General features: G+C 45.7%; 1 protein-coding gene across 1 annotated transcript; it reads left to right on the top strand.

Moving 5' to 3' along the window:
• The first annotated feature begins 1,698 nt into the window (after window positions 1–1,698).
• Window positions 1,699–17,977, top strand: LOC144370032 (putative serine protease 47). The gene is made up of 6 exons (XM_078030630.1): window positions 1,699–1,842; window positions 9,704–9,730; window positions 10,535–10,697; window positions 12,509–12,745; window positions 15,334–15,471; window positions 17,483–17,977. The coding sequence occupies exons 3-5, from the start codon at window positions 10,552–10,554 to the stop codon at window positions 15,344–15,346; spliced, it is 396 nt and encodes a 131-aa protein (XP_077886756.1). The 5' UTR covers window positions 1,699–1,842; window positions 9,704–9,730; window positions 10,535–10,551; the 3' UTR covers window positions 15,347–15,471; window positions 17,483–17,977.
• Window positions 17,978–21,789: the final 3,812 nt, after the last annotated feature.

The raw sequence follows: 21,789 nt of genomic DNA, 5'->3' as shown, positions 1-21,789 counted from the left end.
CCCCAGTGGAATGTTGGACCCAGACATTCTGCAGGGGGAGGGGCCAAGGGCAGCTGGCCTGGCGGGGGCTGGGCAGACATTCCATCAAGAGCTCTGACAGGTATAGAAGAACCTCCAGTTGCCTTTAGGCAATTCAATGGTGACACAAGTGGTGTGTGCCTCTGGGTCATTTTGAAGTAGTTTCTCAAATGCACAGCAGAGTGGTGAGAGCTATGGCTCTCATGAGCCACACAGTCATGGGTCTGAACGGCCCCTACTCTAAACTGAAGGGTATGGATTGCATTTTATGTATAAAGTGTTTTTTTTTAAATCCCATTCCCAGTCTGTAAAACAGACTCTTGGGTGTTTCAGAAATATTCAACACCTTATTAGAAGTCTTTTCAATGAATGGGGGAGGAGGCAATCCATGATATTCAGGCACTAAGAACAAGCTTCTTTCACTTTTTCTGTAGTTATTCCCCACATCGATGTCATTGATGAAGTAGCTCGTGGAGCTTTTCTTTTAAAGTAGTGATATAAATTATGCAGTGTAGAAAAACTGTCTTTTTATTCCACAGTTGTTTTAGTTGTTTCATATAATGACTGATGGAGTTCAGATTCTCAAAGCAAGCTTTATTTGCTAGACCAAGGTCGAATTCAGGGGCCTTGCATACTCTTGGTCAGTGCTTTGCCACTGAGCTTCAGTGTTACCCCATCAGTCTTGCACTGCTTCAAACTGCTCATATAATACCACTGGACAAATGCAATTTGTGCAAAGTGGCCATGGGAAGGAGCATTGAAATCCTTTTGTCCTACCATCTGACCTTTATTCTTGTAAAGTCCTGAACTCATATTGATTGCCGAGGGAAAAAAAAATAAAAACACTGTGAACATGGATGTCCTTGTCATCAGGAACATTGGCAGAATGGCTGAAGGCCCTGTCCGCCTACTGTAAAGGTTTTCCGTCCTAGGACCTTGGCAGCATCACACGTGACATGTCTTCCACATTATCCTTTGGAAAGAAATGATACGAATTACCTAAATTTCCAGAAAGAGTATCAAAGGATTGTTTTTGTTTGTTGTTTTGGGATAAAGCATTTCAGGGTCAATGGGATCCAAGTATACATTTGAAACCTTCAGGCTAAAAATATGCCATGGCGTAGAAAAGGAAGAGGATACATTTGGTGTGTACCCAAATTGGTCGACATTGCCAAATCTTCATCAAACATAGGAGTAAAACTGTCAAAGAGAACATGTGGGCATCTGTATATACTGGGAGGGCTGTCCGTATGCAATAATGTGCTCAGTAGGCAAAATCAAGGAATGGGGTTTTCAGAGTGTTACCCAGACCTATAATTCTTTAATGGAACCTGCAGCTGGACTAGGAGGAAAGCACACACTGATGTCTGGACGAGTGAACAGGAACCAAAGGGAGTTAGTGGGAAGGGGGTGAAAACACTGGGCCCAAATGGGGAGCCAGTGCTTCAGGGTAGAGAGCTCCCAAGGGCTGCACAGGGCGGTGTCTAAGTCATAGCAGTGAAAATCACTTCGTCATTAAAGACGCTCAGGCTGAAAGAAGGGCCAGCCCAGAGGCTCTGGAGGAGGAGCCGCTTTGCTGGAGACACCTGGCAGGCTTCCCGACCCACCTCATCCTCCTGCAGGGCGCCCCCAGGTCCCTCCTGCACCCCTCGCGCATGCGCACGTACTTGGCTGGAAGCGCATGCTCTCTGGTCGCCCTCCAACTGCTCCAGCGTCCGTTGGGGCTGCAGCGGGGCAAGGCGCAGGCGCGAGCGCGGTTGGCGGGCTCCCAACGGCCGGCAGGGCTCCCGAGGCGGCGTCCAGACTCAGTCCCAGAGGCCCGAGGTACCGGACCCGCGAGCCTCTCCCGTCCCCAAGGTGTCCCTTCCTGGTCCTCTGGCCCCTGTGCCTCGCCGGGCAGCGCCGTCCTGGCCTCCCCTGGACGTGGGCCGCCCGCACCAGGCCCGGAAGTGAGGGGCCGTTGGCCAGTGCGGCCCCCACTTTGGGGCGCCGTCCCTCCGTGACCCTTGCAGCCTGTGTGGGGCCCGGGCTCCGGGGCACCTGTGCGGTGCCTGAGCAGCGCGGTCCTGGTCAGCAGGTCCGCGGCTCCTGTCGGTGTCAGAGGAAGTGGTGAAGGTCGTCTCCTTGTCGCTGTGAAAGCTCTGAATGTTGGGGACACCGTCAGCTGGCATCAGGGTTGTTAGGCTGAAGGACGCGCGTTTCCCGTGACGTTAGCGACTTTGCAGAAGGGAACACACTGAGCGGAGTGTGCTGGGTCCCCTGTGGTCACACCGTGATTGACGGCCCTCGTAGGTGGGCTGTTGGGGGACAGAGCACCTGAATGATGACGGGAGAACGGTGTGACCCCAAGTCGTGTGCAATAAAGAGACTCCTGTTGTATTATTAATGTGTGGTGCTCGTGTATTGCGCAGTGACACTGAGGATGTGCTCTCAGCGTGGTGGGGGGCTGTTGGGGGCTCCTTGTGGCTCTTTCTGGGTGCCCGAAATTTTCCTTCCGTCTTGATGGGCAGGAGGATCACAGGGCGATTATTTGGGTGAGAAAATGAGGCCTGTGCTGGTCCTGGAGGGTTGGTAGAGTACAGAGGGCTGGGGTGTTCCCCTGTTCCTTTGGTGGGTGGTGGGGTCCCTAATGTGTTGCTGTGCATTCCTCATTTGGACCTTGTTCTGTTTAGGACTGACTGAGGGGAATGTGGTGTGTGTTCAGAAGTGTGGGTGGTGGTGTCTGGGGCTTTGTAATTGGAGAATTTGTCCTAAGGCAGAAGTGGAGCAGCAAAGAGAACAAGCAAACCTCACTTCATAATTATGAGCTGCTGATCTGATTTTGAGGAGGTATAATGCCGGGGAAAAAAAAAAAAGCAGAGTTCTCTGAGAATTTCACAGGCATAGGATGAATTCTATGAAGTTGTGAGTGAGTCTGGAGTCTCTTCAGGATCCAGAGGGGGGTTTTACCCAGGCAAGAAGGATCCAAGTTGGTTTGCCCTGTACCTTTATAGCCATAGAGAAAGCTGATGGTGTGAGGTACCTTCCATCTAGGTTGTAGCTGTTTTGATGGCTCCACCTCCTTCCAGGTCTTTCCTAGAATCTGGTCTCCTGGTTTTCCTTTCTTGGGGGTTTCTGGGATTTACTGGGCATGGCCAAAAGACATTTTCTTATTTCTGGAGTGTGGCGTGAACTCATCCCAGATCAATCAGGTACCACAGAAGCTGACTCACTTCTGAGTCTAGGACTGTATTTGCTGACAGAAAGAGCATGCCATATGACATCTCATATTGACATAGCATCAGATTAACCTTCACAGTATTTCCAGCTCTCATAAGGGCAACTGGTTATTTTGGTGTTGGTGAGAATTGTTCTTTCTTATTCATATTGCACAAGAAATAAGAATATAATTAAACAATATCATTCTCTTCCTTTCTCTTCCTGCTTCCTCCCTATAGTCCCTTTCATCAAATCTACTTATGTTCCTTCAATTTTCATGAGCCGCCACCTCTATTTATCTTTTTCTTCTATAGATTTCACATATGAGAGAAAACATCCAACTGTTGATGTTCTCATTTTAGAAGATATTGCTTAACTTAAGGGACTCCAGTTCCATTCATTTTCCTTCAAATTGACATAATTTAATTTTACTTTACACTGAATAAGTCTCTATTATATGTTTATGTATAGACACACACACACATACACACACATGTTGTGGGGACAAGTGCTTGGAGTCCTGCATACATGGCATACATTAAGGGCACCAGTGTGGCAAATCACTTCCCTTGTGCTGGGCACGTGAGCGGCAAACTGCTTACCCCATAGGCACAGAGGCTGAGAGTGAGGCCACATGTTGCAGTCCCAGCGCTTGCTCCATGGCTTCCTCCTTGATTGGTTGTTGCAGGGTCAATTGGCCAGAAACTGTATTGGTGGCTGCCTATAATCTGCTTAGCTACAGCCCAAGTATATATACTTGGTAACTACGTAATCAAATGAGACCTGCTTCTAGCTTGGTCTCTGGAGGTCTTGGTTCGAGACTCCACAGCCACACTGGACAAGAGAGAGCCATGCAATACATATCACTTTTTCTTACTCCATCTTTGGATGGGCCTAGGTTTCATATTTGGATATAGTGAATTGTGCTGCTCCAAAGGTGGGTGTGCATGTATCACTATAGCTTGATGACCTTAAATCTTCAGGATAAATACCAAGGAGTGGTATTGCTAGGTAATATGGTGGCTTCAGTTCTAGTGTTTTGAGGAGCACCCATACTTATTTCCATAGAGTTTCTACTAATTTACAGCCACATCAATAGTGTGTAAGTGTTGCTGTGTTTTTTCATATTCTCCAGCATTTATTATTCTTTGTTTTCTTGATGCTGTCTTGTTGACTGGAGTGAGATGAAATCTTGGGGTTGTTAATTTCCCTAATTGCTAATGGTATTGAACATTTTATTCATGTATTTGTTGGCCATTTTTATTTCTTCTTTTGAGAAGTGTCTGTTTCTTTTGCTCATTTATTATTGCATTGTTTGATTTTTGATGTTAAGCATTCTGAGTTCTTTATGTATTCTGTATTTCTTGGTCAGAAGAGTAGCAAAGATTTTTTTCTCAATCTATAGGTTCCAAAATCTTGTTTCCTTTGCTGTCCATAAGTTTTTTTTTATTCAATACACACCCATTTATTAACTCTTGCCCTTATTTCCTGAATTGTGTGGGTCCTATTAAGAAAGTCATTCTTGGAGTGTTGAGTCTCCATTTGCTTCTAAAGGAGGCATAATTTCTGGTCTGATCCCTGGCTCTTTGATCCATCTTGGTCATGTTGTATACCCTTAACATGTTTTTCAATGTGATTTGCTAACATTTTATTAAGAAATTTTGCATTTAAGTTCATGTGGGATATTGGTCTGCAGTTTTCTTTCCTCAGTGTGTCCTTATCTGGTTTTGACTTAGAGGGATACAGACTTCACAGAGGGAACTTGGACTTATTCCATCCCTTTCCATTTCATGGAGCACTGGCATGAGTTCTTCCTAAAGTCTCCTAGAATTTAGCTGAGAATCCATCTAGACCTGGGGTTTTATTTCTTACAAGCTTTTCATTACTGCTTCTCATTGCTAGTTACTGGTCTGTTTAGACCTTCTTTTTCCTCTGACTTCAATTTTTGCAGATTATAGCTGTGTAGAAATGTACCCATTTTCCCTGGGTTTTCCAGTTGATTGGTGTATAATTTTTCAAAATAATCCATAATGATTTTTTTGTTTCTGTGATATGTGTGATGATTTCTACTTTTTCAACTCTGAATTTATTAATTTGAGTCTTTTTTTGGTTAAGGGCTTATCCATCTTTTTATGTTTTCAAAAACTCTTAGTTTAATGGAGCATTTATATTTTCTTCATTCTCAATTTCATTAATTTTTGCTTTGATCTTAATTATTTCCTTCCTTCTTCTCTTTTTGGATTTGGTTTGTTCTTTCTTAAGGGCCTTTAGATGCATCATTTGATTGTTTAAACATTCCTCTTAGAACTAACTTCATACTGACCTACACTTACTGGTATATTGTATCACGATTCTCATTTGCATCTAAGAATTTTTTACAAATTTCTTCCCTGATTTCTTCTATCATCCATTCATCATTCAAACATGTATTGTTCAATCTCTATATCTTCATTTAGTTCTTGTGGGGTTTTGGTGTTCATTTTTATTTTCATTCCATTATTATGTGATTCAAGGAATTATTGTACCTTGGTCTCTCTGAAAGTTTAACTCATGAAGTGTCTCTTTTATATAATTAATGGCACTGATGATTGGGGCATAAATACCTGTTGTCATTGTATCTACTTGTTCTATTGTTCTCTTATCCAATATACTCTTATTTCCTTATAACTTTTCCTTCATGTCTGACCATAAAGTTCAGATTGTAGGGAACTTATTTTATTAGCCTATGTCAGGAAAAAAAATCAAATAGAGCAGCATTGGTTCTAGGCACTTGAAATGGAGCAAGAAGCCATTGTTAATCAGACATCACTGGGAACCACAGCTCAACCATCATCTGGGCTGCACCCTACAGCACCATGCTGACCCAAGTGGGTCAAACTACCTGTTTCCTGAAACAATGTTAAACTCTTGATCTTCTGTACAAACCACTCCTTCCACCAAACTCTCCAGAGACTCAGATTTTACTCATGTCCCTTCCTACAAAATGGCTTAATTTTTCCAGCAGCAGTCTTAATTCCCGACTCTCAGTGCTGTCATCCCAAAGCCTTGCCGTTAAGGCTCTCCATGCAGCCAGCATGCACTTGGGCAGGTGCCAAATTCAGTGGTTCAGTTGTGAGTGCTCCCAGGTCTCACATGTGACTTGCAATGTTCTCCCAACTCCATCTTATGTGTCCTAAAGCATTATCTCTCTGCTTTAATTTTTTTTCGTTGAAACAGTGTTAAATTCATAGATTTGTGCCATAATCACCCAATTTGCTATTTTAATCTCCACTCCGACCTCTACCCCTAGATAACTACCAGATTTTTAAAAAATTTTTTTTTCATTTCCTGGGCATTTCAGATAAATAGAAACCCAGAATTTGTTGTCCTCTGCAACTGGCTTCCTCCACTTAGGGTAATGTTTTTGAATTTCTAGGCTGTGGCACTTACCTGTGTTTTGTTATGTTTTCTTCCAAAGCATACTTGTACCACACTTTGATATTTGTTTACCAGTTGACAGGCATTTGCAGAATGGGGATATTATGAACAATGCTGTTATGAAAATTCTTCTGCAAGTATTCATGGAGACACATGTTTCTAAGTTGATCTATTTTGTGTTATTCTTTAGTTTTCTTTAATTTTATTCTTTAGTTTTCTTTCTTTGGGGACATGTGTTTTTTTTCTCTTAGGTAGATTCTGAGAAGTGAAACTACTGGGTCACGTGGTAACTTTATGTTTGGTATTTTATAAATTTCCAAACTTCTTTCTAAAGGATGCCTTATGTTATATTCCTTCTGAAATGTGTCTGGGTTCCACTTTTTCTACATCCTTGCCAACATTTGGTATTGTCTGTTTCATTAGCCATTGTAATGAAATTAAATGGTGTTTCATTGTAGTATTAATTTACCTTTCTCTCATTACTAAGGATGTGGAACATATTTTCATGGGTTTCATTACCATTCACAGTCTTTTCCTTTCACAAATTAAAAAACGATTAGAGGCTTATCTAGTTTAATTTTGTTATACACATTAGGGAATATAAATTGTACAGAATAATGGGTTTCATTGGGAAATTTCCATACGTGATTCTAAGGAGCTTTGATTGTAGCTACATTTCCCTTTTCCTCCTTTTATATTAATCTTCCTCCCCCGGATTCCCTCCTCTATCCCTTGTAGACCCTCTTTAATATCATATTTTCCCTCAAGATTTCTCATATGAGAGAACACATTTCCACTTGTCTTTGTGAGTCTTGCTTATTTTGTTCATATTGTGATCTATAATTTTATCCATTTTCCTGAAAGGACATGGTATTATTTTTCTTTATAGCTGAATAATACTAATATTTCTCTCTCTGTCTCTGTTTCTCTCTCTCTCTCTCTCGCTCTCTCTCTCTCTCTCTCTCTGTGTGTGTGTGTGTGCGCGCGCACGCACACGCATGTGTTTCTGAAACACGATCTTTTGTCCAATCCCAGGGAAAGAACATGGAGACACAGAGTGCAACAGAAGTGAGACTTTTACAGAGAAGGTACAATATGTATTTTATCCTCTTAAACACAAGTTCACTCCCCCAGTTCCTCATTGGTTAAGAACTAAGATTGGTTAAGAAGGTCACAACCTTAGTGAACTTTGCCTAAGATGCCACATTCCCATATAAGAAAACTCTCTTTCCACATTTAAGATCTCTTTCCCCTTCAATTAATGTTTCTCAATGTGGTATTTCCTCCTGTTAATCTGTTAAACAGGTCCCTATTCCCACATCCTATTTTTCTAGGAGACTATATGTGTTTAAGTCTCAAGGCTGCCACATATGAATGGTACTGCATAAACTGTCCTTTAGTGATTTTCTACTCTGCCTTCTCTTTTCCCTGTATTTAGAATTTCTAAAATCTACTTACTTGAGAATTTACTTTTTGAACATGAATCATCAGATTTTCTATTTCTCACATATATGAAGTTCTTTTTTTAAAATCGTACTGGGTGGGTATTGAACCCAGGGGGCTCTATGAATGAACAACTTCTCCTTAGTCCCTTTTAAAATTTGGAGATAGGTTGTTACAAAGTTGTTACACTGGCCTGGAACTTGAGCTCATCCTGCCTCAGTCTCCTGTGCCATTGGGATGCACCATGAGGACTGGTTTATGTAGCACATTTTGTTGACGCATTCTTCTCTTGATGGGCATCTAGACTGACTTCATAGCTTGGCTATTGAGAACAGTACATAGATGAAGATATCTCATTCCTGTGTATGCAGGTATCTCTTTACTATGCTTGCTTTGATTCCTTTGGGTATATGTCAGGAATGAGATAGCTGGATGGTATAAACAATTTATGTTTAGCTTTTTGGGGTACCTCCATACTTTTATGCAGAGGGATGATACTAATTTACATTCTCATCAGTGGTGTACAATGTTTCTTTTCCCACTCATCCTCACCAGCATTCGTTTTGTTTTTTGTTCTATACTGGTACATGAAAAATCAAGCTATTTTGTGGGAACAAACATAGGTGCAGACTCAGTCTCTGAATAGTTGGTTGGAAGGAATAGTTTGTACAGAAAATCAGCAGAGTTTAGCAATGTTTCAGGAAACTGGCGGTTTGGCCCACTTTGGACAGCAGGTGAATAAAAGAATTGTCCAGGTATGCATCTGAGATGTGATTTTCAGTGACCTCCTGTTCCATTGTAAGTGCTCAGAACCAATTCGACTCCATTTGATCCCCCTTTTTTTTGAAAGTGATTGATGAGTTCCTTGTAGTCTGATGTTTATAATCCAGAAATGAAGCAAAAGAAATGGGAAAATAAATGTAGATTGACTATTCCAAACTCAGTGTGTTACATAGAGAGCTGCCTTGGAATGCAGGATGGCCCTGCCTCTGGGCCACAACCCTGGGATGAATTACTATTGAATATCCTTTCTCTTTTTCTATGGGTAGCCTCCTCTTCCTTTTCTCATTGATCTGGGTCCTTGATTGGGTCAAGGATGGTGTGGGAGGGGTCAGGGTACTGGGCCAGTGTGTGTGAGGGGGGTCTGTCTTGGGATGAGGGCCAGGGCCTCCAGTGCCTGTGGTGGCAGCTGAGGGCACAGTCAGGTGGGTGGAGGGTGGGTGGTGGGTGCGGTAGCTGGAGTGTTGATGCCTGTCTCATGGCAGGGTGAGGAACCCTCTGCGCATGGGTAGGTGCAGGTCAGGGTGGGGTCATCCCCAGAGTCCAGCAGTCCCGGATGGGCACCAGGCCAGGCTCATGGCTCTGCGGCCGTTGTTGTTGCTGTGGTCTCTCCATCTCCAGGCAGCCTGTACCCCTGGTTTCTGGCAGCCGCCAGGAAAGGCAGATGAACTCCCAGGAGAACAGGAGGACCTGGAGCCCATAGCCAGCAGGGTCTGGGGCTGTGTGGGCGGGGCCCAAGGTCCCTTTGCAGTAGGGGCTGGTGGGAGAGGCTGGAGGAGGCAGGAGCAGGCCCAGGCGGGCAGTGAGAAGCCACCAGTGTGTTCTCTTTGTCTCTACCCTGAAGCAGACGTCCACCAAGAGGACATCACCCAAGGTAGGTCAGGTTTCCCAATCTGGCGGAGATTTTATGGGTGGGAATCCCTGCCAGAGCTCAGGCATGAGGCTGTGGAACAGGATGCGTGGCCCAGGTCTGGCCCAGGGCTGTAGGGGGCCCAGAGGCAGAGGCAGTCAGGCTCAGGAGTCTCAGGTCCCTTTCCAGAAATCTGGGAGCACAGCCAGGGACCAAGATAACCCTTCTCAACTGTGAGGACCATGGATCCTCCCCCAGATAGAAGTCTTCTAAACAGAGTTGTCTCCATCTGCCCCACCCCTTTAGCAATGGAGCATGCCATGAGGGGGTGGGGGTCAGTTGCCCCAGGTCACACAGTACTACAGACACCTGCTGGTGACTTTGCTCCTCATGACACTGGGGTGGAGGGTGTGGAGTGAAAACAGCTGCCTAGAAACTAGGACCTCTGAAAAGTAAGATTAGTAACCCCAGAGAACTTCACTCCCCTCATCTGCAAAGTAGGCATAGAGTTGTGTTGGTGGAAGGAGTGAGGCCCCAGGGAATCCTTCCCAGTCCCAGGGCTGTGCTGTGAGCAGCCTTTCACCTTGCCCCTTCCTGTCCAGACCCCCAGACCAATATCCCCACAGCTCTTGCTCAGCTGTACTAGGCCATCTAGGCCTGGGCTGTGATGACTGAAGTCAGAAGCCAAGACAGCCCTCAATCATTTGGGCTGGGTCACTTGTCCCTTGACCTTGGCCTTCCCATGTGTGAAGTGAAGGAGGGACCTCCTTGGGGTGGTATGGGACACCACATGTATCTCTAACAGATCTGGGGGGATTGTCTCCACAGTGTGCAGGAAGACCAAGATGATAGGGAAGGTGTATGGTGGCCATGATTCGGTGAGTGGCCAGTGGCCGTGGCAGGCCAGCCTGCTCTACCTGGGCCAGCATCTCTGCGGAGCTGTCCTCATTGACGCCCACTGGCTGCTTTCCACAGCCCAGTGCTTTCTCAAGTGAGTTATGCTTCCTGGGGCCCTCTCAGGGGGTTTGGCAGGGGAGGAAGGGTGAGAAGAGAAAAGGGGATCAGAGGGGATGGCCCTCCTCTGGGTATTGCTGGGGTCCCTGTGCTGCCACCAAATGCACACTGCTCCTTCTTTGATCCAGTGTCTGCTCCACCTGGACTGTCCTCCCCACTGGCCACCCAGTGCTTTCTTCATTTCCTGGGTCCTTATCATCCTTCATCCTCAGCCCCCGCTGAGAGACCCCTCTTCCCTATGTCTGTCCCCCCTGACAAGGACGTGTGCTGAGAACATTGGCACCTTACCCTACACTCCTGAGAGTAAGAATCTAGTCAGAGACCAGATATGATCAGCAGTGAAATGATTTCTTTCATTACTTTTGTTAAACTTCATTCCTGGGAGGAGCCAGAGTTACCCCTGCCCCATGTGTCAGGCTGCGTTGGTGGGGAGAGTAGGGTTCCCCAGCCTTGGAGAGTGACATGGACAGTCAGGAGTCTACCTCTCCTGGCCCTCCTGGGCCTGTCTCTGTGGCTAACTTCAGAACACATGTGGAGGGACCCAGAGGGAAGGAGGGACTCATAGCCCAGGTAGGGGAGTTGCAATTTGTACACTTGCTGTCCCTGAATCCTCAGCTAGCTTCTCTTGAATCTGTGCAGGGTCCCCTGAAACCCTCCATGACATCGGGGGGGGGGGAGGGGTGGCGAGATCCCATGCCAGTGTGTCTCCATCTTTTCAGGAAGACAAGGAACAAGCTTCAGTCAGCATGATGCAGGAAGAAGCTCAAAGTGGGCAAGGAGGGCAGATGTGAGGGAAGGGGTCCAGAGAGAAGCTACATTGTGGGGGCAGGGTCAAGGGACTTCCTTAAAGGAGGAGTTGGGCTTGTGATATGGATGGGGGCCCTACAGGTCTGAGAACTGTGTGAACAAAGCCATGAAGTTACTCATTCCCCTTCAGAAACAGGAGAACTTCAATTCTGTGCACTCATTTGTGCATTTAAGAAATTCTTTGTGAGCATTTACCTCCAAGTGGAGAAAAGCAACCCTGAGGGAGTGGGTTGGAGGTGGTGAGGCCAAGGGATGGATCAAAAGGTGACAGGAAGAGACCTGGTATATGAGTTAGCTTTTTGTCATTGTGACAAAATATCTGAGAATTGAGTCAAAAGTAGGTAATTTTACTTTGGGTCACGGTTTACTTAGTACCTCCGGTACATGGAAACTTGGCCACATGGTTTCAGGCCTGTGGGAGAACAGTACACTGTGACAGGAGCACATGGTGGAGGAGTCCCTTTCACCTCATGGCAGCAAGGAAGCAAATAGGGTACATGGTCCCAACATGTCAAGAGCACCCCCAACCTGAGGACCTAACTGATTTCCACTAGGCTCTGCTGCTTACAGTTTCTGCCATTTCCCATTATTGCCACAGACCAGCACCCAAGCCTTTTGCACATGAACCTATGGGAGTCATTTAAGATCTGAACCATAACATGGTAATGGTCCAGAGCTCCTCCTAGGAAAGTAAGAGGGTTTGATCTGAGGCACCCCTTAGTACCCTTCCAGCACCAGGATTCTCAGCTCCTCCAGTTCTAGGAGGTGGTGGGAAGCCCTGCGTCCTGAGGTTGTGAGTTGAATGTTCATCAACCCAGAGCGAGAAGGCTCCTGAGTGTTAGAAGGGAGGAGACAAAGGTGCCTGGAATCAGGGCTGGGAGAAGGGGGTCCAGAGCAGTGTGGGCAGTGGGATGAGGATGCAGGAAGAGTGGGGGCCCCTGAATCAGAGACGATGCTGATAATGGGCCCTTCCTCCTCCAGCAAATCCCAGGCACCACAGGACTATGAGGTCCTCCTGGGGAACACCCAGCTGTACCAGCACACCCAGCACACCCAGAAGATGCTCGTGAACCAGATTATCACCCATCCAGACTTTGAGAAGCTCTATGTCTTCGGGAGTGACATTGCCATGTTGCAGCTGCACCTGCCTGTGAACTTCACCCCCTATGTGGTTCCTGTCTGCCTCCCACGTGCAGACATGCAGCTGCCCAGTCAAAGGTCCTGTTGGATAACTGGCTGGGGAAGGCTCTCCGAGAAGAGTGATGGGGCCTGGGAGAGGCAGGAAGGGAAATGAAGGACAGGAGGAAGCATCAGGGCAACAGGAGAGGGGTGGTTCAGCCAGGCAAGAGGCCCAGGCTGGTTCCTGAAGCCCCTGGACTTGACCCCCCTGTGCCTCATTTCCATGATCTCTCAGATGAGGACTGGGCAAGTGCTACATCCCTTTAGTTCTGAAAGTGTATGATTCTAGGCTTCAGAGTTCCATGTGGCCCAGTCCCTGAATATCTGGGGATCCTTAACAACTAGAATCAAGAATCTGGGTTGTTGGAGTCTTTGTGGCTTTTGATTCGAGTGTTTAATCAGCCAAGGTTTGGGATGACTTGAATGAACTCAAAAGCTGTTCCTGGGGGCTGTCCCGTTCCGGGTTGTTAGTTGGCTTTCCATTACTGTAAAAACAAAGCAAAACAAACTTGCCTGAGATAATGACTGAAAAAGAGGAAAGGGTTATTTTGATTCATGGTTTATGATGTTACATGGGGATGACTTTACATCCTGAGCAAGTTATGGAGCAGTGCTGCCCAGGAAGCAGAGAGCCAGAGGAGGGGCCGGGTTCCTGACATCCCCTTTAAGGGCACACCTCCAGTGACCTACCCTCCTCCTGTACACCCCATTCCTTCAAGATTCCAGCACCTCCCAATAGTGTCACGGGTTGGGGCCAAACTTTAAACACACAGGCCTTTGAGAATCCTTGGAAAGGTGCTTGGGAAAAGTGGGAAGTCACATGTGGCATCTGACCCCAGAGCCTGCATGATGAAGTCACAGTGATCCCAATTTAGGAATGGTTAATGTCTATGAGCTCACCTAGCTCTTATCTTGTCCACTTCCCATTCTTGTCATGTAAACTGCATAATGAAGAAAGCTTTGGGGTTTTGTGTTGCCTTGTCAGATTGAAAGAAGAGAATTATAGACAAAGGCTTATGCCTGGATGATTTAATAAAGAAAGGATTGTTGATGGTTTGGGGAAATGCTTCTGGTGTATTTTCAATGAAAGAAAGAACAGTACAAATTTGTAATCATCCATGGGGTCAGCATTTGGTTCCGTGTCTCTCAACAGAGGTGTTAGAGGTGTTTTGGACAGACCGTGTCTTCAGTGAGTGCTCTGCCCACAAGCCTAATACCTGCCCACCCAGTGTTAGGAACACTCCCTAGTCATGGGATGGCCAGCCCCCAGCACACATATGTGTAGAAACACATTCTGGTTCTTCCTTGAAGACAAGATCCAAGTCTTGTTTTAATGTTCCAGACAGTGTCCCAAGGCACCTGGTAGGAACTCCACTGCTCTTTTCCACCCTGGCACAATAAATCACTGTTTCCTGCCTGTTGACTCCAAATTTCTCTCCCATTTTCCATCCTGTGTACTTCTACTCAAGTCCCCACATGGTGGCCTATTATGGGCACGTGGAATCAAATGTCAACTCCCCACCTTGGCTATAAGGCTGTACATAGTATCAGTGCTCTGCCCCTTCTCTGCCTCAGCTCCTGCTGCATCCCTCACATATCTGATAACTCGCAGCACTGTCCACTTTGCTCCTCCTTGAGCAAGGCCACCTCCATCCCTAGACCATTTACTTTGCTGTTTTCCCAGCCTAGCTTTCTTTCCCCTCTGCTCTTTGCATTACTTCTTTCTTCTTGACATTTACAGCTCAGCTCAGCTACTCCCAGTTTTACTCCATCATGTGAACTATTTTGAAATAGGCAATCCCTGCTGTCATCTCCCTGTTCTATCTGGTCCATAGCACTTAACAGTTTGTTCATTTCTTCTACTTGCTCTGTCTCTTCCAACTCAAATGTCAACCTGTACCTCAGTGTGTAAAATATGCCTAGCACAAGGACAAGTGAATAGATAAGTGATGGGGTGAGAGGATGGATGGATGGATGGATTGACAGATGGGAGGATGAATGTGGAATTGGATGGGAAGATGATTGGATGGATGGATGGATGGATGGATGCATGGATGGATGGATGATGGATGGATGGATGGATGGGTGAAGTTGGTGGATGGGTGGTCGTATGTGTTAGTGGATGGGGAGAAGGAAGAAAGAATGGAGAGATTGATGAGAGTAGATGGAAAATGAGTGTGGGAAGATGGGTAGATGGATGGAGGAATGGGTGAATGCGTGGACGTGTGGGTGGGCAGGTCAGTGGATAAAGAGATGGCAAAAAGGTTAGTAATGGATGGGTAGAGAGTAGACTGAATGGTTCATGAGAGGATAGGTGGGTGAGTGAATGGTTGCTGAATTCCAGGGAGTGGAGTCACATAATTAGTGGGATTTGCCACTTTGTGGAACAGGAAAGGTTGTTCTGTTGTTGGAGGAATAGGCTAAGTATGTGGACAGCTTTGAGAAAAGGGTGGGGGGCTTAGCATGGAAGACTGAACCGAGGTTTGAAACCCATGCTTGAGAGTAGTGGTGAGCGTCAGGCAGAGTGGGGGTTCTGAGTCGTCTGGGTTCTTTGCTAAGGCACAGTGCATGTCACTCACCTCCTTCTCATTTTCACAGAGCCATTGTTACTGCCCTACTCTCTCCAGGAAGCTAAGGTGAGTCTTATGAATAGCACCATCTGCAATACCTTCTATGGGCAAACACCTGGAGAAGGCAGGAACTACTCTGTGCAGGAGGAGATGCTGTGTGTGGGGGACTTCTCAACAGGAAAGGCCATCTGCCAAGTAAGTAAGGTCGGGCTCTGCTGCTCTCTTGCCTGTTCTGCTGGCCTCAGTTTCCCCTGGGGGGCCTGTGTTGGCCTCAAGTGTCTTGGTGGAGACCCCAAACTTCCTGCTTCCTTCCTTCTACATATTTTCCGTGGGCTCCATTCCTCATCAGTCTTCCTTCAGACCAGCACCTTCCTCAGCCCATCCCAGCACAAAGCTGTCTGCTGTGAGGACCCTCAAACAGTATCCATTTTAGTTGCCTGTTTTAAACTTTGATGTGTAGCATACACACAGGATGAGTTATTTGTAAGTGCACAGCATGATGACTTTTGTGAGGTTGATGCAACCTGTTACCAGCCCTCCCCACAACTCTCCATTCCCTTCTTGTCCCTAACCAGCAGATTTCCTTTTAGTCTTTGGAATTGATTCTGAATTTTCTGCAGACAGGATTTACTGTTGGCTTTCTTCTGTATTTTAACATTATATTTGTACCCAGGGTTTTTACTGTAAGTTCATATCAGCTGTCTAATCATCAAAAAATAAAGGGTAAGCCACAATTGGGGGGGCTATTGGTCACCTGGTGTGTTGGAATACACCTGTAAGCCCAGTGGTTCAGGAGGTTGACTGCAAATTCATGCCAAGCCTCAGCAATTTAGTGAGACATTTTGCAACTTAGGGAGACTGTTTTCATATTAAAAATAAAAGAAAGTGTGGATGTGGAACAGTCGTGAAAAGCCCATGGATTCAGTCCCTGGTAATAAAAAATAATACTAATATCTAGTTGGTAGTATACAAAAATGCCAATGTCATAGAAAAGAAGGAATGAATGAGACTGAAGTAGGTTAATAAAACTTGGTATTTAAAGATAAGATGGGATCCTGGATTGGATCTTGGAATAGAATAGGGATATTTGGGGGCAGAGACTCACTGGTAGAGTGCTCACCTTGCGTGTGTGAGGAGCTGGGTTCAATCCTCAGCACCACATGAAAATAAAGAAAATAAACTTATTGTGTCCAACTACAACTAAGAAAAAATATTTTAAAAAAGAATAGGGATGTTTGTTCCTAGTGAAATCTGAATATTTATTTAATAATATTGTACCATCTCTACTTCCTTGGTTTAAGTATTTGTACCATGGTTATGTCAGATGTTAACACTAGAGGAAGCTAGGTGCAGGATATGTAGATCCTCTGTAGTATCCTGCAAATCTAGCCTAATCCTACATTATTTCAAAATGGAAAGATTTGAAAAGATTGAAAGAAACCCTTTACCAGAGAGTTCATTTAGATATCAAACAAGCAAATGAAAAAACCTCTCAATATTGTCAGGCACAGGAGAAATACAAACTCAAACACCAGTGAGATGCCTCTACACATTAATTAAATGGCTGAATTCAAATGACTGGCCACGTCAGTTGTTGACAAGGATGTGAAGCACCTGGAACCCTCAACATACCCGAATGGTAGCGTTGTAATCTGGTGCAAATATTTTGAAAACAATTTTGTAAAAAGCTATATACACTTCTACCATACAATCCAGACATAGTAATGTTAGGTATTTACCCAGCAGAAGTGAAAGTAAGACTTGTAGATGTCCAAGAAAGACATCTATATGACTACAAGACAGTTCACAGCAGGTTTCTTGGGTAATAGTTCAAAACTAAGAAAAAGCTAAAAGATCAGTAGCAGGCTAATGAACGAATAAACTAAACAATATCCCTACACTAGTGCACTACTCGGCAGTAAACAGGAATAAACTATGGTGCTCACAGCTACCCAGGTGTACTACTAAATATAGTATTTAGGGAGGGGCTATGGACTGATGGATTTGGAAACACGATCTCCACTGGGAGGATCATCTCCGGAGCTTCTTGCTGCTTCATTCTGGTGTCCCTCATTGGGGGCTTGAACTGATTGGCCTTCACTAGGGCCCTGCTTGACATAGTGGCAGCCCAGGGTGTCCAACATTGCCACCTGGTATTTCTGCCCCCACTCAGCCCCCATCCTAACTCCTCTCTCTCTTTCCTCAGGGTGATTCTGGGGGTCCTCTTGTCTGCTATGGCCCCAGTGCCTGGGTCCTGGTAGGACTGGCCAGCTGGGGCCTGGACTGCAGGCCTCCCATCTACCCCAGCGTCTTCACCAGGGTTGCCTACTTCATTGACTGGATCAGTAAAGTCAGGAAGCGGAGTTCTCTGCCAGACCCTCCGCCTGACCCTCCTCCCACAGACTTTCCATCCCAGCCTCTGAGAGCTTCCGGCTGCCCCGGGCCCTGGAACACGCTCATGTGCACACAGACCTGGCTCCTTGTGCCACTTATCTTCATGTTACAGCAGCAGGTCCCTGAGTGACTGTCAGGGCCCTACATATTTCCTCTGCCCAGGCCTCCGGCCTCTTGCTGCAGCTACTCTCACTCAAGACCACTGTTGATCTAAACAGCTCCTTTCCTCAGCTTCCCTGTCCATCATCTGCCACTCCCAAAGCCAAGTTCAGCAAACCAACCCAAATAAAAGACTCATCCTCCTGTTCCTCTGGCTGTGCTGCCCTCTGGGCTCCTTCTGTCCCTCAGTGCTCTCCTTTCCCTTCCACTTGGTCATCTGGCTTCCAGAAGGAAGAGGAAGGGGTCTTCTTAGGAATCTTCAGCCAAGGGGCCCTGGGGCAGAAAGCACTGCCATAGGGTGGACTGTGAGGAAGTTGGGAGCCAGGGGGCTTTCTAAGCAATAGTCATGGTCTCTCTGCTCTGGCTGACTGCTCCTACCCTGGGGAGCACCGGATTGTTCAGAGAAGGCCAGGCTTTACACCTGGTGTCCAAGTGTAAGGGAGGCAGTGCTTCCCCTCAGTAGATATGTGATCTGATGCAGATATATTGAAAACAATTTTGTAAAAAGCTATCTACACTTCTACCATACAACCCAGACTTAGTTTGAATCAGTGGACCTGAGGAATGATGACTGGTCCTGTCCTGTAGCCAGAGGTCTCTCAGATGTCGGTGGTGGGGGCTGGAATCTGGTCAAGAAGCAGAGAGAAGGCCCTGATGCCAGACTGAAAGCTCATCCTCATAAGGCAGCGATTTTCAGAGCTCTGTCCCCTTTTTGACACCTGGTGTGCTTTTCATCTACATCTACAGGATGCTTCAGGCATGTAGACACTGTCCACTTCCCCAGCCCAGTCACCCATGAACATGGTGCCTGTTGTCTAAGGCCCAGGGTACACCTACCCTTGTGTCCGCATGCCTCTTGGGGTTGGATCCCAGTGTCACCTTGTTGATGTAGCTGATCCTATACTAGGGGTCCAGTAAAAATAAGTTTTAAAGTAGTGTGGCTGTCTTTCCCAAAAATATGCTGGACACAGGTTTTGATGCAGCCAACAGGAACCCAGAGGCCTCACAATACCCACCCCCAATGTTCAGATCCCTTGTTGAAAGGGAGAGCTTTTATTTAGCAGATGGTCACATAAACTGGACACCATTTATGGGTTTCAGTGGTAAATGTTTCCTACCCTGATATTTCTCAATTTCCTGGACCCTTACGGACAGGAGAATGGATGAACTCTCATGAACATTAGCAATAGGACTTCCCTGTCTTTGACCTTCTGAAGGATCAACAATGGCCTTTCCAGTGTGAAGACACTGTAGGAGCTTTAAGTACAATCCTGGCCTTTGGCCAGAGCACCTCTACTAATGGATGATGGTATAACCACCATCTTTGATGGGTCTTGGAGCTCCATACTCTATGGAAGGTGGAAGACAAGAGCTTTCCATCTGGTAACAAAACAGGTGATCTCACCCAACATGACTGCTCAGAACTATGGTCTGCATATGAGTTATTTGCACAGCATGTGGTCCATGCTTCTTCTGCACAGGGTCAGGGGAGCTTGGGTGGTTCAGGGCTGAGTACCACCTTCGGTTGGTGCTATGGAAACCTCAGGCTGACTGGTGCTGGGGACCCGGGCAATGTCTTTCCTATTGCAGGGTCTGGGAGATTCTCTGATCCGTGGGCATTCTCGCACTCTAAACCAAGAGATCTCAACTCACACCTAGTCCTCATGACAGATCCACCGAATATCAGCTTCACCCAAGTGGTTTTTCCTTAGGTGAAGCAACTCAAGTACTCAGTGTCATTTATTTTCAATGGTGAGCTGAAGCATATAAGGTTCAGAAACTGCTTGAGATGTTATAGGAAGCATGTAGTGACAGAGGAGTAAGCCCAATGCCACTTTGAAAGAGTTTGAAGGCCTGTTTCTCCCCTCTTCTGTAGGCTGCCCTAACCCAGCCTCAATCACCCAGGAGAGACTTTTTATGACCCCTCCCAAATGTGAGCTCCAGATACTGCCTTCAGGAGAGGGAGTGACTGGCTGGGCCTGGAGCAGGGTTTCAAGCAGCCCTATGGGGAGAGCATTATCAGGAGGAAGGATTTGAAATTTTTGGTTAGGGCCTCCCTACCCTCACAGGTGGTGCAAGGACACAGGCTACTGCTCATTGGAAGATCAACTGTAGAAGAGCTGTAGAGGGCAAGAAGTGAGCCAAGGTCGTTGGAGATGCTGCTTCCAGCCTGGAACAGAAGGAGCTTGGAAGTCCTCACTCCCACTCTCAAAACAGGAAGGCTGACAAACTGAGCATCCACACCTCTTCTTAGGTCCTTCAGATAATTGAGGTCCCCAGGCAAACGGTGACTCTCACATTTGCAGAGACATTCTTATCTGGAGACTCAAGGCGTACCTGAAGGGAAGCCAGGGCGCACACACCTGGCACCGGCACCAGTGCTGGGTGAGGAAACCTAAACTGCAGTGGAGCAGTTGCTGGAGACTTGAACTCCAGAGAGGCCATGGGAGCACTGGGGCCCCTCACTCCCTTGGGTGCTACCTCCAGGAGCCTTGTCAGGTTCTCAGGCTTTAGACCAGAGGATCAAACAGTACCCCTGTTTGTGGCAATGGCATGGGGAAAATAACCATTCTGAACTATTACCAGAGTATTAGTTCTACTCTATAAAAGCTGCTACAGGAGAAAGTGTCATGCCAGAGCTGATCTTTATGACTTTATCTGCATTTAAGTGACTTGGAGTGGCAAACATCAACCTCCTGCTCCCTCTTTCATTCCTGCCCTATCATGGTTGGGAGTGCATGAAGGCTCCCTGTGAGACTGTGAGGTCTAATCCTAAGACTAGGGAGTGCTTCCTGTCCCATATGCTCACTTCAGCACCACCTCAGTAGGGCTTCTGTATAATGAGAGAGGAAGGAACTGTCTCAGCCCATAATCAGTAAGGATCCACTGGGCAACTAACAGGCAAGAGCGGAGACGAAAGTAAGGACAGCAGAGGAAATACAGTCTGTCACCCCCATGGCCATGTCAAACAGTAAACAGCCTAAAATACTCACCAGATAAGCACGAAACATCGCACTGCACATTGATGAACCTTTCACCCAGCAGATCATATGTGACTTTGTACAGAAAATTTCAAGGTATACATGAAGAAGAAGAAGAAAAAAGAAGAGGATGAGGAAGGAGAAGAAGAAACAGAATCAGAGAACATTTCTTCAAGGAAAACCAAACATCAAAACCAGGCTTAGATTTAGTGGGCATTTTGAAAAATTCAGATCAAGAATCTGAAATAATTATGAATACATTGTGGGCGATGTCAACAGGCAGATGGACACTCCAAGAAAGAGTCAAAAGGAAATTCTAGAAATCAAAAGATATTATAACATAAATAATACCTTTAAATATTTAATCAATAACCTGGTGCAATGGCTAATTTTAATGATCACTTTATTAGAGTAAGAGATGCTTAAGATTAAGAGGCTTCTGGGTTTGGCAATGAGAATGTGTCTAAGTACAATTAATATACACTAATAAGTATAATAATATACAAACTGGACGAGCTTGGAATTAATTTTTTTATTTGGAAAAATAAAAGATTTGTGAATGGTAATGAAGCACATGAAAATATGTTCCGCATCATCAGGCATTAGGGAAATGCAAATTAAAACTAAAATGGGAGACCGCTTAATTTGAGTTGAATGGCTGATAAAAGAGATGATATCCAAACTTAGCAAGGATGTAGAAAAAGTGAAACCCATTCACATTTCAGCAGGAATGTAAAATTAGAGACCTTTTAGAAATCAGTTTGGAAATTTATAAAATATTAAACAAAAACTTACCACATGACCCAGCAGTTTCAATTCTCAGAATTTACCCAAGAAAAACCAAACTGCATGTCCAAAAAGAAAGTAAGTAAACTAAAGAATTAAAATAAAATAGTTAAAACAAATGTGTCTCCACAAATACTTTCACAGGAATATTCATAGCAACATTGTACATAATATCTCCAAACTGCAAACAACC

This window comes from Ictidomys tridecemlineatus, chromosome 13 (assembly GCF_052094955.1).
Source record: "Ictidomys tridecemlineatus isolate mIctTri1 chromosome 13, mIctTri1.hap1, whole genome shotgun sequence".
NCBI classification, from domain to species: Eukaryota; Metazoa; Chordata; class Mammalia; order Rodentia; family Sciuridae; genus Ictidomys; species Ictidomys tridecemlineatus.
Note: the sequence above shows the minus strand (reverse complement) of the source record. Positions and strands in the feature narration are given on the sequence as shown.

Bases quoted from the DNA above. Each gene is read 5' to 3' on its own strand.
- LOC144370032 (XM_078030630.1), top strand. From the start codon at position 10,552: ATGATAGGGAAGGTGTATGGTGGCCATGATTCGGTGAGTGGCCAGTGG. The intron at 10,698-12,508 runs GTGAGTTATGCT...TTCCTCCTCCAG, and splicing joins ACAGCCCAGTGCTTTCTCAA to CAAATCCCAGGCACCACAGG.